Genomic DNA, 16,126 nt, shown 5'->3' with positions numbered 1-16,126 from the left:
GTAAAAGGAACTTTGGATTCGCAGAAAATAATGTTTAAACAGCTGCACTAGGCACAAAATTGACTAATGCCATCCCAGAGAATACCTACTATGAGATTTTCCGTATACAATCAATTCCAGCGAACATTCTTTTAAGATGACAGACGCTTTAGTTTAGTGCAATCGGCCTTGACATATAGAATCCATCATCACGATATAGGATTGTATCCTATTCTTAAACGATACTTCGATTGTCCCTACTTTCTCTGCAAAAATATTGTGTACAAAATAATGGCCAATTGAACTGGTGTATAAAAGACCAAATCATAATGACTTTTATTTTTTGTTTAGGTATTGGCCCTCCTAAAAGAAACCGATAGAGAAGAGATGAAACACCTTATAGAGGAGTGCGAGCAACTCTTACAGCAGTGCAGTGCCAAATACACTTTGGAGACCGGCAGGTATGTAACTTATATCTATATAGGCCAGCCCATTATAGGCCAACGAATTGCCCATCACTTAATCACTGATCACTGAACGGTAAACATTTTCATACAATTTAAATTAAGTCTAAATCGCAGTGTATGGCCTTTTTTTAATTTTAACCTTCAATTCATTTGGTAATAAGATTAAGGCTCAGAAAAAAAGGATAATTTTTTTTTTTTTTTTAATACTGGAAACCGGTTTCCATCCCTGAATAAAGAAAGAAGAAAGATAGAATACCTTTTCCTATAATAATACTTTGCTAGTTAATTTCTGTGCAAAAATTCCCTCACAAAATTCTATGGTTATTTGATGATTAAAGTCGCTGGGTCTGATAAAGATGATTTCATCATCATTTATTTTACTTTAGAAATAGATACTCGAACCTGATCAAGTCATCACTTTTGATTAGTATTTTTATAATCAGAATAGTCGGTTGACAAAGGTATCACTCGGTCGGATACCTCCCATATCTTATATGATTTTTACGAATAAAATTGTCTTGGTAGCGTTTTAATGGATCGTCTGAAAGACCTGGCCAAAGCAGTGGACCGCAGCATCGTGACCATGGTGGTGGAAGACCTGATTGAAGACGAGGAGCCACTGGCTGACATGGATATACTGGTGGATGCTGAAAGAGGTATATAGCTTGTCAGTTACGAGACTTATGAGTAACAGTCAGGTGAGGAGGCAAAAAGTGAATTATAGAGGTAGGTTATTTGAACCTAACCAACCCTGCGTAATTAAACACAATATTGAATCTAGGATTATAAGCTTACATGTATATTATTTTAATTAACCAGATGAAGCGAAACGCAAGTTCATTCTGGAGCGAAAGATAGCTGATCTCCTCGCACACCTGGGCCGTGTGACAAAGACAGCACGAGTTATCGCCGATGTACAGGGCGGTGATGATACAGAGCTTCGTCAATGCACTAACCAGGTAAAAGATCTTACAAAAATAGCTTCAGAGTGGCTTGAAACGTCATATGATCATTCACGCAAAACAAAATAACTTGCCGCAAAGCTAAATGGCGAGTCAGGTCATAATGCCATCTCTTTCACTCTTGGTTGGTCTTAACAAGGGTAAAGGAGATAGCATTGTGATCTCAGTCGTCAGTTGGTATTGCGGCAAGTATAGCTTCATTGATAAATCGGCGCTGAAGCACCACATGAAATGCCACACAATGGAGAAACCTTATAAGTGCGATTGCTGCAACTTTTCGACTGCGTATAACTTCGATGTAATAAAATGCTTATATTTTTTTAAAGATTCATTGACTTCATTCTCATAATACAAATTGGATTCGGATTGCAGTCCCTAATTACATTTGATGTATTTTTTCGAAGTTTTTTAAGTTCAAGTTTTTTATGAAGATTGTGTAGAGTAAAATAAACGAGAATGTCAATAAAAATATGTTTTCAGACTGAATTGTTTGCCCCGGTGTTGGTGAAAGCTGCAGAAAAGAGAGTCATGCATCCTACTGAGACGGTAAGAACATTTGAAAACATTATTCATTTCGAAAATAATCCAGATGGGACAGATTTTCCATACTAGTTGAGGCCCTAACAGAGCGCATTTTAGAAATGGTCCCACTCAACCTAGCTAACAATAGCCAATAGGATAGAAAGCATGTTTTGATGTAAGTATCCGAAAACAAACACACTTGAGTAACTCAAACATAATTCAAACATTTGTCAATAGAAATGTTTTGTAAACATATAGGCAAATATAGGTATACGTCATTATTAGGGTTCCGTACCCAAAGGGTAAAAACGGGACCCTATTACTAAGACTCCGCTGTCCGTCTGTCTGTCCGTCCATCTGTCTGTCTGTCACCGGGCTGTATCTCATGAACCGTGATAGCTAGGCAGTTGAAATTTTCACTGAAGATGTATGTCTGTTGCCGCTATAACAACAAATACTAAAAACAGACTAAAATAAATATATAAGTGGCGCTCCCATAAAACAAACGTGATTTTTTTGCCGTTTTTTGCGTAACGGTACGGAACCCTTCGTGCGCGAATTCGACTCGCACTTGCCCGGTTTTAATAGGTTTCTTTTTCTTCATATCTGCAAGCGCTTCTCATTATACCAACGTCTTTTCTTGCTTTTAGTGATGCGTTTTGTTATTTTGATTTTGGGAATGATAAAACATTATTATTATTAACCTCATTTAGTAATTACAATGAGTTATGTTTTTCTGTCTAGTTAGGAGGTGGTTATATTATAAGTGGAGTAATATGTCTTGTGTGATGCAGGCGGTTGTTGAGGAATACAGAACCCAGCTGGCGCAGTATTCGCAGTCACTGTCCAAGGTTCGAGACCTGTGCGACCGTGCCGTGGATCCCATGCAGTTTGTGCAAACTGCCGGTAAGCATCCTAATTCTTTTCATGTCAGCGCTTTCCCAGTTGCATCTTAAACTAGCTCGTCGTTCCACTTTTTCCAACTCAACCAGAGGTAAGATGTAGGGGCACAATTTCGACTGGGGGGTAATTTCAGCTAATCGAAATATCTTCCATGTTTTACATTATTAACTAGAGTCACACACAACACATCTTTTTCGCTATCTGGACATATATGGCACTCTAGTTAACCCTTAAATGCATAGTGTAGGATGCAACCTACACAACATAAACATCAAATTTTATGCATAATTAGACAAATTCTATTTGTTCCTGTATATTAATTCAATTGTTAAACTAATCCATTTTCCGAATTTGTACTTAAATTTACGCAGTATTTTAATTTATAATAATTACATTTGTTTTAAGACGAAATGTGGGAAAACATGGAAAAACAGGAAGTTGATGATTTTTGTGTGAAATCCATTGAGTGATTTAGGGCAGATTTTTCGGGGTTTGTAATTATTTTATATTTAAAAGCTTTATCATAGGAATATCACAAATAGTGTACCTTTCTGATGGCAGAAAGATTTTTCCTATACCCCTTACTAATAATTATATATTTACATAAATATGATTTAGCCTATGCAACTTCTAACACTGATTTCGCAGTGAAAATCGATGTTATATTTTTCCTAGAACCAGAGCAGAATTATCTGATACATATATTAATTTCGGGCAAGAAGAAAAAATCATGCATTTAAGGGTTAATACTGTAAAACATGGAAGATATTTCGATTAGTTTAAATTACCCCGCAGTCGAAGTGGCCCCCCTGCACCTTACATCAGTTTGAAATTTTCGCACTAAAGTGACTGCCATCATAACTCACAGAGAGGTAACTAGACCTTATTGATCCGGTTATTAGTCTGGTTGTATCATGATATTTTCTTTCACTTATACATATATAAAGTCCGAGAAACTCTATTGTACGATACAAACCGAGATTCGAACCGCATTTATCCTTTTACGTCAATAAAATTCTGGGTATATGTGGTTTTCTGCTGATTAATTGTACCCATACGAAATTGTCAATATTCTTACTTACTTACTTACTGCTGTGGCGCAACGACCCGAAGTGGATCTTGGCCTCCGACACCAAAGACCGCCATGCTACTCTGTCCAAAGCCGTTTCTGTCCAGTCGACGGCGCCGAGTTCGCTAAGGTCTTTCTGCACTTCGTCTCTCCAGCGGTACCTAGGGCGTCCACTTGGTACTCCAGAGTACGCTCGCCAGACTGCGCGATCTTCCCCCATCCGGACTACGTGCCCGAGCCATCAATGTTCTAATACTATGAATTAATCGTGAAATTTTATTGCAGAGGAAACGATGCAGCGTATGAAAGAAGAGTCTACTGCTCATCAGAATGACCTGCAAAAGTGCTCAAACACCTCTACGGCTATCAGAAAGTGAGTATTTTTATGCTTTTATAGTAAAAGAGCTGTGAAACCCCTCCTGCTTCTTATCTAAGCGCTTTCTCGGTCGAATTCTTAAAACAATAATAGTGAGACGATATATCCACTTGCCTTCTGACAAGCAAATAGGTATTTGCAGTGTTTTGTTTCGATTTAAAGACAACGCAAGTGATGTATTCTAATCTCATAATCAATGTTGTAATAGGTAACAGTTGCTTTTGCTCAACCCTACCATTATTTCCAGGCTTGCACACCGTGTGATCAACGTCAGCATGTCATCACAGAACGCCCAACGCGACCCGGAGCTCATGCGAGCTCTGACAGCCGCGCAGCAGAAGCTTAAAGAAGCTGAGCCGACACGGACCCTGCGGGCTAGCAAGCTGCCTGACTGGAGGGACAACATCACTGAGGTGAGATACATGACCCTGAGGCCAAGAGGTTGATCAACGTCAGCACGTCATCAGATAACGCCCAACGCGACCCAGAGCTCATGCGAGCTCTGACAGCCGCGCAGCAGAAGCTCAAAGAGGCTGAGCCGACACGGACCCTGCGGGCTAGCAAGCTGCCTGACTGGAGGGACAACATCACTGAGGTGAGATACATGACCCTGAGGCCATGAGGTTGATCAACGTCAGCATGTCATCACAGAACGCCCAGCGCGACCCAGCGCTCATGCGAGCCCTGACAGCCGCGCAGCTGAAGCTCAAAGAGGCTGAGCCGGCGCGGGCCTTGCGGGCTAGCAAGCTGCCTGACTGGAGGGACAACATCACTGAGGTGAGGTATATACCCTGAGGCCATGAGGTTGATCAACGTCAGCATGTCATCACAGAACGCCCAGCGCGACCCAGAGCTCGTGCGAGCTCTGACAGCCGCGCAGCAGAAGGTCAAAGAGGCTGAGCCGGCACGGACCCTGCGGGCTAGCAAGCTGCCTGACTGGAGGGACAACATCACTGAGGTTAGATACATGACGCTGAGGCCAAGAGGTTGATCAACGTCAGCATGTCATCAGATAACGCCCAACGCGACCCAGAGCTCATGCGAGCTCTGACAGCCGCGCAGCAGAAGCTTAAAAAGGCTGAGCCGGCACGGACCCTGCGGGCAAGCAAGCTGCCAGACTGGAGGAACAACATCACTGAGGTGAGATACATGACCCTGAGGCCATGAGGTTGATCAACGTCAGCATGTTATCACAGAACGCCCAGCGCGACCCAGAACTCATGCGAGCTCTGACAGCCGCGCAGCAGAAGCTCAAAGAAGCTGAGCCGGCGCGGACCCTGCGGGCTAGCAAGCTGCCTTACTGGAGGGACAACATCACTGAGGTGAGACACATGACCCTAGTTCCATGAGGTTGATCAACGTCAGCATGTCATCACAGAACGCCCAACGCGACCCAGAGCTCATGCGAGCTCTGACAGCCGCGCAGCAGAAGCTTAAAGAGGCTGAGCCGACACGGACCCTGCGGGCTAGCAAGCTGCCTGACTGGAGGGACAACATCACTGAGGTGAGATGATATTATCAAAGGCTAACTAACCCTCAGCATGCCCTCAGCGAGTTGTAAGGGGCAGCATATCAAGGGGCCCCTGCTAAGTAATAAGCTGCGGGGCAAAGTTATCAGACCCTTTTACGTTCAAGGGTTTGCGCGTGGACAGCGCCAGGTTATTGGCGTGAAGTGTTTGACATTCACTGTTTGACTATTTTATTTAGGTCACAAGGTGAAATTAGACCCTCCAACGCGCATAATTCCTATTCTACTCTGTTTATGATTTTATTAGTGGTCCTTGTCCATTCCTAATGGTATCACCCTAGGATTAATTCAATTCCACGTAGACCTAATGTTTGGATTGGTGTTCCAGATCCTGCGTGCCACAGGGGAGGTGGAATCCGTGCTCGGCGGTGAGATGATCTTCCAGAAACAGCGAGAAACTGATCAACCTATATACGTAAGTGCAGTGCAGTCAGTACTAAGGGGGAAGGGTGGTGACATTTATCATATTTTTTTATTTTATTATTTATTTAATAAAAAATACAAGATATTCTTAAAGATAGGCATAGCCCCGCAAAACTCATCAGTGAGTTTGACTGCGGGGTCATCAGTCTCTAGTTATTAACTTAATTTGTATGTACTTAATGTTTAAATTATTACAATATATTATTATGGTAGTGTTTTTTTAACATAGTTTTAAATTTAGGCTTATTATTTTCACGTCTTATGGCTTCAGGCAAACTATTAAGTAAGTATGGAATTCTTTTCCTAAGGGTTCTATCCCCGTAGTAATTATTAATTCTAGGAACGGATAGTTTACCTGAAGTCACAGCCTTTGTGATGTATGTATGTTTAACTGGTGTTAAGGAATCAGCTGAGTTAGGCTCTTGGTAACTATGGTTATTGACCGCATGTAAGTATTTATGTTTTAAACTGACCGGTAAAATATTGCAAATTTTGAAAAGAAGTCTGTAGTTACCTTTACATTTGAGTTTAGTTTTATGGCTGACAAGTAATTTTAAAAATCTAATCTGCATATTCTCTAATTTATCGATATTGGTCTTAGTTGTGAGCCCATAGCTGTCAAGAGCATAACTCAGTATTGAATCTACAAGTGACACATATAAACATTTAAGAGTGCTAATAGGAACTTTGAATTTTAAGTGAAAGAACTTACCTAATAATACTCTAAGTTTTTCATAAATAAAATTAACATGATATGACCAGGAGAGGTGTTCGTCTACTTTGACTCCAAGGTAAGTAATACATTCTACTTGTTGTATAGGTTCACAGTTACAGTTATAATTGTTTAGGTGAAAGCAATGGAAAGTATGGGCATATAATTTGGAAGTGTTATTCTTAATTGGTAAGTATGGTGAGTGAATTAATAAGAACTTGGTTTTATTAGAGTTGAGAACTATTCCATTGTCGTGAGACCACTTAACGACTGAGTTTATGTCTTCCTGCACTAGACGAAAAGTGTCCTCAAGGTCAGTGCCCGCGCGCAGGGCGCATAGGTCATCTGCGAACATGTGCGCTGAACAATGCTGCAGCACACCGCACAAGCTGTTAACGTGCATCAAGTAGCAGACAGGACCACAGCCCGAGCCTTGAGGCACCCCACACTCCACGGCACACTCACGACTATAGGAGTTCCCGACTCTGACTTTGTAGGAGCGCGAGGTGAGATAGTCGCGGAACCATGTGTTCAGCGGCTCGCTCACTCCGCACTCGTGCATAGCCTTCAATAAGGTGTTCGATTCTAAAGTATCGAACGCCTTTTTGAAATCAAAGAATACGGCTAATACTACTTTTTTATCATTCAGGTAATTATTAATTTCATCTGTAAATTTTGATAATAAAGTTGAGGTACTTTTTCCTCTTTGGAAACCGTGTTGACTGGGAGTTAGGACATTATTTTTACTAAGATAGGAACTAAGCTGATCAGTTATACATTTTTCCATAATTTTATCGATACTGGATAATATTGCAATAGGTCTGTAGTTAGAAAAAGATGTACGATCTCCTTTTTTGTAAATCGGACGAAGTATAGCTTCTTTTAGTTTATTAGGGAATTTATGATGTTTTACAGATAAATTAATCAGCCTAGCAAGAACAGGACTTATTTTGCCTGCGACGAGTTTTATGTCAGACATGCGTATCAGATCGCTGCCCGGAGATTTGTTTGCGTTCATGTTTTTGACAACTTTTCTAACTTGATGACTATTTACGGGCTGCCATCTCATACACACGTCAGACTTTATAACATAATTATCCCTATCAATCCAGGTGTCATTACACTTATGTTTAATCTCTACAATCTCTTCGGTAAAAGTAGAGGCAAACTTGTTACATACATATTTGTCATCACCCATACCTTGCATGTTTGAGTGTATTATACTCGTATCATCTAAATTTTTACTATCTTTTCCTAACAATATATGTATCCTTTCCCATAATTTCTTAATATGTGACGTCCCACGGTCAAAGGTACCTTATGGCGGGTATGGAGTTATGCATACCCCAGTAATCTACAATAAATAAGCTATCGATAACACAAAAGATCAACCTTCTAGGTTGCGTAGTTACAGAGATATGATTTTTTGAAAATAATGTTGTGAAATGAGCAACTTTACGATAGAGAAGTTTTAAGTTTAGCCGCCTAAAAAACTATGTTCCTGAAGTAAGTTACATAGTTGACTACAAATAATAATGCCTTATATATCTGAGATTAAAAAAATATTGCGACTTGTTCTGTAATGCAAATAGAAACTTTTGATATCGACTGATTTATGTGTATACTAACCAATCTCTTGAAAATAAAGTTTTATTTCATTTTCACGATTGATTGCAATGAGCTCTCAAGATTTAAATTTTATCTATTAGAAAACGACACTGACAGACAGTTTAAGCAAAAAACAATACCGATTTAGAGGTGAAAATGTATTTTCTGACTTTTTCATATAAAATCACAAAATTGAATATTTTTACTTTTAATGTGACACACAATCAATTTTTCTGAGCACATATGAAAGAAATTCTGTCATTCAAATGAAATAAATCCTAAAACCCCAACTAAATACTATATTTAACACCTTATGCCACTTTAAACTTACATAACAATAACAGTATTTGCTCCATACATTTACGAAAAGGTACCTTATGGAAATAAATCTAATAATACATCACTACAAAATATCAATCATATTATAGTTTATCTTTTATGAATAGAAAATATTAATTTACATTAAACTGCCCCCAATTTAATTAGTTCTTCGTCATAATAATCTTAAAAAAGACCAATAATTTGTATGTAATGAAAAGGTACCTTGTGGTCAAGTTACATGATGAGGCATGATGATGATGGAACAGTTAGGATAAACTAATAATATTTTGGGGTTAAGATGGTATAAATCGTCTATTTCTTATCAATAATATATTTCGGTTGCTATTGAAGATAAGCGGCATTGAGGTTCAATGACCTCAGATATTCCATAAGGTAATGCGTCGGGTATTGGCATTTTTCAGCAAACCAATGGCTGATTTACTGCATGCGACCAAACCAAATGAAGATTATTTTAGTTAAGAAAGACTTGACGAGAGTAACTTTGGTATAATAGCAGTCTACTTGGATTTGTGATGTCGGTCTATGTACGGTTATAATATTTGCGAGGCGCCCCAACCAGAACTGAAATTATCAAATTAGTTTTGCAGAATGCTAATACAGTTTTCTACCAAACTTCTTTTCCCGTATTGACTAGTTTTTTTGGGAATTTTCAATCTTTTTTCCATAAGGTACCTTTTCTACTAAACTCTGAGACGACATTACTAGGCTTATAACTAACTTATAACAAAAATAAAAACAGGTAAACAAACGTTACGCATTAAGGTTTCAGATCACACAATAAAAAAAAATTGAGCATTTTTTCACCTCTTTACAAAACATTTAATATCTCCGAAACTAGAAACCCTCATAAGGTACCTTTTCCCGTGGAACGTCACATATTATTGTTACATTCTATAATACACTTTTTATCATAAGAATTTATACTTTTATTTATGGCTTTGGTACATTTATTCCTATACCTAGTATAACTAAGTCGCTTTAGCATATTCTTTGGTTCATGACACCATATGTGAAATAATCTATCCCTCTCTATTACCATTTTCTTTAAATTATCGTTAATCCAGGGTTTATGATTTCTACTTGTGTTACACTTAGCCGTTTTATAAACATAGCAATCGTTGTATATGTCTAGAAATAATTGTGTTAATGCGTTATACAAATCTATTGGGCAATTTAATGACATCAAGGTATCAAAATTTGTTTCTAAAAGCATTCCTCTGACCTTGCGGTTGTCAAGGACACGTCGCGACTCGACGCTGGCAAAATGTTTACGTTTCGTGCCACCTGTGCCACCGAGGGCGCCACTGCCGCGCGACACCGGCGATGCGCCGTTGCTATGGGCGCGGGCGCGGCCGAAATCGCTCGCCGGGGCGCGGTTCCACTGCACCACAGCTGACACGAAATAATACTAGTGGCTCTGTGAGCTGTAGACCTCGCGAGCAGAGCTTGAAATAACATGGTGCTAAGAGCTTTAAATACACCGTGTTTTTTTTGATTTCCGTTAATTTCAAGGGTGCATTCCTGAGCTTAAATCAAGTAACTTTCTCAAAGACACCGATGTTCTAATTAAGTCCATTTCGGAGATAATCCATAATTTATTTTTTTACTATAAGGCCTCTACAAGCGTGTACACTTGCCTTAGGGCCGGCTTACATATTGATTAGTGTTTAGAATGAGTTCATACATTTGCTACTAAACTTAAGTACAATCTCGGTCGATTGATGTACGAAATGACATTGATATGTCACAGATTTCAATTGTTTGGTTGAGTTAAATGTAATGCCCGTGTTACAACAACGCTATATGCTACATTTAATTACTTTTTAAACAAAAAAAAAACAAAAAAGAAAACAAAAAAAAAATTTTTTTTTGAAAATTAACTATGCCATTTAGTTCTTATAAACGTACTTAACTATACCCCGAAGTTAACGGAATTCAATAAAAACACGGTGTATAGTAAATTAAAGAAAAACAATACGAAATTTATGTGTAAAAAAATACAAAAAGTTATAATATCCCAGCATACAATTACTGGGGATCGAACCCAGACGCTCTGTGCAAACAGAAAAAGCGAACGTTTACAAACTGAGCCAAATAGTTCTTAGGTGGGTTGACGAAATTTAGCTACTCCTTCTCAAATTAAAATTAGTTAAAATTAAATATCTAAATACCGCCTAAACCAGCGATAATTTTTTTCTGCATTTTTTGCTATTAACTCTGTAAACATGTTTCAAAAAGAAAAAAGTCTTATGATATCGATACGACTATTTGTTTAGGCGCCAGGTATCACGACTCCGCCATTTTTAAAAATTTCCAAAAACCGGATTGACAAAAAAATTTTATTTAGTCATAAAATTCGGTCACAAAATTTCACGAGAATCGGTTAAGAATTGCGACCTGTAGAGGAGAACATCCGGACATACGAAAGCAAAATGCCCGAGTCAAAACGTAGACCTTCGCTTCGCTTCGGTCAAAAAAAAAAAAAAAAAAAAATGCATTTATTTCAGACAAACAGTCCATATTTAATAATGGTGGTTTTATATAATGGTCCGATATTTTGTGCTCTATAACAGCTGAGCTTATTAGTGCCGTTTCAACCGAAGTTCTTATGTATATATGGTCTAAACAGGATTCTACAACCTTATCAATTATTATTTCCCTACGCGTTACTATACTAATACATTTATTTAAGCCAAATTCTGTCATAATAGTTTCATACTCTAGAACATATTTATTCTGTTTATTTAATAAGTTTATATTTATATCACCACAAAAAATAAGATTCGCATTAGAGGGTACGGATTCTAATAATGGCCGGAGCTCTTCAAGGAATTCAATAATTTTATCTTGCTTGCTTATTTTAGGTGGTCTGTAAACACAAAACAAATACACTGTTTCATTATTAGTATTTATGGTAATGGAAACGCACTCTGCCGATCGCAAGCTAGTGGCGGGGGTCTGGTTCGCGCTCGCTTGGATACCCTCCCGCGTGTAAACAAGAACCCCACCCCCGCTGCGGCCTGTGCGAGTATAACTATGTAGATTAAAACCTTTTATGCTGTAAAAACTTAACAAAGAGAAACTAATATTAGGTTCAGTAATTACAAGAATATCGATGTGGTCAATGTTATTATTTATAGTTAGCAATAATTCTGCAAAGTTTTTCTTTAAAGAACGAATATTGACGTGGAGTATACATAAGCAGTTATTAAAACTATTTATAGAAGAAAACCAGTAATTAAAATTATCATGCTTAACAGTATTTATTGAGTCATCACTAATTGACTCAATACTAGTGAGATCATTGAATGTTATTAATTAAAATTAGCACAATACGCAAAGCAGTTAAACACTTCACTTCACTTTGAGTAGGTCGTTGACCTCGCTCTCCGATCTCATCCAAAGTGTCTTGTCTCCTTCTGCCTTCTTAACCAGTACTTTGCCGTTGGATATCCAAATGAATCTGTAGATGCCGTACAATTTCTTTTTGGTAATCCAGAGTAAAGCTCGGGTCGGTTTGGGCAGGTCTTCGTTTATGTAGATTTTATTCGTTTTAGTGCCGCCGGTCACCATGTTGCTCGTCAGCTCCGCGACCTTGCGACGCTGCGACAGCCACGCATCACGGGAGCCGGCGCCGGACGTCTTAAAGCCGACGATGATGGAGGCCGGTTTGTCGTCACCTGGTTTTTTTGATGGTTTGCGGCGGGCCCAGTCGATGTCCGCGGTATTCACTTCAAGTTTTTCGCCCAGTCTGGTTACAACACTGATCGAGCTTTCCTCTGGCAGTTCTTCAAGGCCGACAATTTCAATGTTATGCTTGCGCGTACCTTGCTCGAATTCAAGCAGTTTTTGCTCAAGCGCCACATTCTGCTTTTCGAAATAAACACATTTGTTGTTTATCGTAGAGATATTCTTTTCGAGTGCGTTTATTTTCTCTTTAGACTTTGCGTGCTCGGTAATCAGGGCATCGTATTTATCGGATAAGACATTCATGCTTAGTTTAATAGAGTCTAATTGCTTCTTGAAGCCGGGAATAGCGCCTACCTTTTTCTGAATGTCCTTGAGGATCTTGTTAAAGTCTTGTTCGTCCTCGTCAGCGTCTTCGTCCTCGGTTTCATCCACCTCACAGTTGTTACAGTGGGTTCTATTCCGTCCCGCTTTCATGTCAGCAGCCAATCCCTTAACACAATTTCTATGGAAGGTTCCCTGGCATGGTCCCTGACACATGAAATGGGACCCCCTTTTCGACAGAGTTTTATGGCACTGTATACACTCCATTACGATTTAAGTTGTTTCGAGTCGATCGCAACAAATGGCGCGAACGCGATACCTACGCATGCGCACGCGCGCTCTGTTCGGCGCTCGGAGCGAGACGAGAGAGCGATCATAAAATCTTTGGAATGCACGAAGGTTGACTTGATATTGGGCTGTAGACCTGCGCGTCAGTTGACGTCTTGGTCAACGGTTTAATCATATTAATAAATAATAAATATATAAAAATAAAAAAGCCTTTATTTCTTACAGATAAGTAGTTAATTTTACAGTTACAATAATAATATAATAATATCATGATGAAAAAAGAAAGGTAGTGTTAGTAAATTTTAAGATAACAAAAAAAGTATTTTAATTATTTTGATTAGCATTTTTGTTTGATTCTTTTTCCTGAGAATTATCTCCAAGGTGAACCTAATCATAGGGGCTGTCCATAAATTACGTCATCGATTTTTGACGATTTTGGACCCCCCCCCCCTATAATCATCCAAAAATCATGCTTCAAATAACCCCATTTCCTCCTACTTCATGCTACCGTCATCCGATGTCCAGACCCCCCCCCCCCCCCTAATTTGAAATGACGTAATTTATGAATATCACTATATAAAACAAAGTCCTTCGCCGCGTCTGTCTGTTTGTGTGTATGTATGTTCGCGATAAACTCAAAATCTAAGGAAAGGATTTTCATGCGATTTTGACTTATCAATAGACTAGAGTGATTCTTGAGGAAGGTTTAGGTGTATAATTTGTTACGGTTGTGTGTAACCCATGCGAAGCCAGGGCGGGTCACTATAGTCTGTATCTTTAGGTATTTAAATAAAAGTAAACAAACAATTTGTAAATTTTCAGGTAGTTATAACATTTATTGGTTAACCGACCAAATACAAAACCGCCTGGATCTATCACTGAACGACCTGACTTTAACCTACATTATTTGATCATGTAATGTTTTCATCTACCCTCAACTGGCTTAAGGAGCCATTTGAGGGTAGATTTTGTTTACTTTTTTTTAAATACCTAAAGATACAGACCATAGTTAAGTATATTATAATTTGTTTTGTAGAACGCAGCCCTCAACCTGCACGCGGCTGTCCGCGAGTGGTCCGCCCGGGACAACGAGATAGTCGCCGTGGCGAAACGGATGGCTGTTCTCATGGCCAAACTGTCGGATCACATGCATGACGGTACGTTCCAATTCTACGAGTATTATTTATTTTTATACCTACACATGTTAGCATTACAACTAAGGGCTGATTTAGACGGCGTGCGAACTCGCATGCTATTTTCATTACATTGCGCGGGTTTTGATCGGTCGGTTGAATTGGAACGCATTACAACGCATTGTCCGCAATGTAACTAAAATCGCATGCGAGTTCGCGCGTCGTCTAAATCAGCCCTGGGACTCATTTAGACGGTGCGAGAACTCGCATGCGAGTTTCATTACATTGCGTTATTTGATCGGTCGGCTGAATTGTTGTAACCTCAATGGTCCGCAATGAAACTAAAATCGCATGCGAGTTCCCGTGATGTCTAAATGAGTCCTAAACGTCATCAGAATATTATCATCTTTTATGTCTTTTATGTCAAAAGGGTTGCATGAGCTAAGCCTGAAAAAAAAAACTGTGTAATTTTAGAAATTTGGTTTTAAGTATAGGTAGGTTAATATATGTAATTTTTATATTTTGGGTATTTTCGAATTTATTTTTGGATATATAATTTTATTACTAACTATTTTATCAAACTTTCTTCAACCAGAATTTGGTCAGAATGCTCGTTGGATGGAAGACTCGGGTATGAAAAACAAACAAAAAATTCGAATCAATCTCATCTGGCTGTTGGGTTGCTTGGCTTTATACAGGAATGAATAAATCATTTGATCATTTGATTCACATAATGACAGAGGGATTGCCGTGGTGAAGTGAGCGACTTATCAAAATCGTCTGCGCGCCGATGAAATTTCAATGTTTAAAATCTCAAATTTATTTTTAGTTAATTAATTTTTTATACGCTAGCGGCTTTTGGAGCTGATGCGTGTATATCACAGCACTTGTGTTTACTATGCACTATTTTAAATTATCTTGTGTTTTATTATTATAAAAAAGAAACATTTTTTTTGACGTTTATCGTTTCGCTCATCACCGCGGCAGTTCACGTCAGTGTGAATAGTCTTAACGGATAGTTCAGCCATTAAGAGACTCCAAAAGATGCACATGGCAACGGATATGGGAACGAAGCATGTTACAGCACAAATAACAACATAGCACCAAACGCCCGTTTCTCAAAAGCTTGTAACTTGTAGGTAATACAAGCTGATGTCACTTTTTGACAACTTTTGTTAGAAAGGGACTTCCGCTTGTATTGAAAGTTACAAGCTTTTGAGAAACGGGCCCCAAATCTCAATTTCACAGCACTTCATATTTACCGCATTATTTTTTCTGTTGTCGTCGAATAAAATTTTAAAGTCTCCTGTCAGTCACAGTCACAAACCATACTGGAGAGAGCCATAAATAAATTACCTATACATTCCATTATTCTGAGTCATCGGTCCTTAATATCCACAATTAAATCGGCAAGGCGGTGGCCTAGCGGTAAGAGCGTGCGACTTTCAATCCGGAGGTCGCGGGTTCAAACCCCGGCTCGTACCAATGAGTGTTTTCGGAACATCGAAATATCATTTGATATTTACTGGTCGCTTTTCGGTGAAGGAAAACATCGTGAGGAAACCGGACTAACCCCAATAAGGTCTAGTTTACCCTCTGGGTTAGATGGTCAGATGGCAGTCGCTTCCGTAAAAACTAGTGCCTACGCCAATTCTCGGGATTAGTTGCCAAGCGGACCCCAGGCTCCCATGAGCCGTGGCAGAATGCCGGGATAACGCGAGGAAGATGATGATGAAATCGGCATCAGCAGAAATTCTATCACGATCAGGATATCGATTTCTTTTTAAATTTCACGTTTTCAAT

At 39.0% G+C, this 16,126-nt stretch overlaps 1 protein-coding gene across 3 annotated transcripts in view; it reads left to right on the top strand.

Moving 5' to 3' along the window:
• Positions 1-16,126, top strand: part of LOC134801441 (talin-1-like) — an 86,255-nt gene that overhangs the window by 67,033 nt on the left and 3,096 nt on the right. For 2 of the 3 annotated variants that reach the window (XM_063774001.1, XM_063774002.1), the window contains 7 exons: positions 331-440; positions 972-1,102; positions 1,266-1,405; positions 1,889-1,954; positions 2,725-2,836; positions 4,188-4,275; positions 4,526-4,739. In XM_063774001.1, coding sequence (XP_063630071.1) covers positions 331-440; positions 972-1,102; positions 1,266-1,405; positions 1,889-1,954; positions 2,725-2,836; positions 4,188-4,275; positions 4,526-4,724 — 846 coding nt within the window. In that variant the 3' untranslated portion in view covers positions 4,725-4,739. Of the gene's footprint in view, positions 1-330; positions 441-971; positions 1,103-1,265; positions 1,406-1,888; positions 1,955-2,724; positions 2,837-4,187; positions 4,276-4,525; positions 4,740-6,134; positions 6,222-14,226; positions 14,348-16,126 lie in introns of those variants that run through there. The other variant, XM_063774003.1, reaches the window with a different exon arrangement.

Source organism: Cydia splendana, chromosome 22, assembly GCF_910591565.1.
Source record: "Cydia splendana chromosome 22, ilCydSple1.2, whole genome shotgun sequence".
In the NCBI taxonomy this organism is placed as follows: domain Eukaryota; kingdom Metazoa; phylum Arthropoda; class Insecta; order Lepidoptera; family Tortricidae; genus Cydia; species Cydia splendana.
This window is presented reverse-complemented; position numbering and strand designations above follow the sequence as displayed.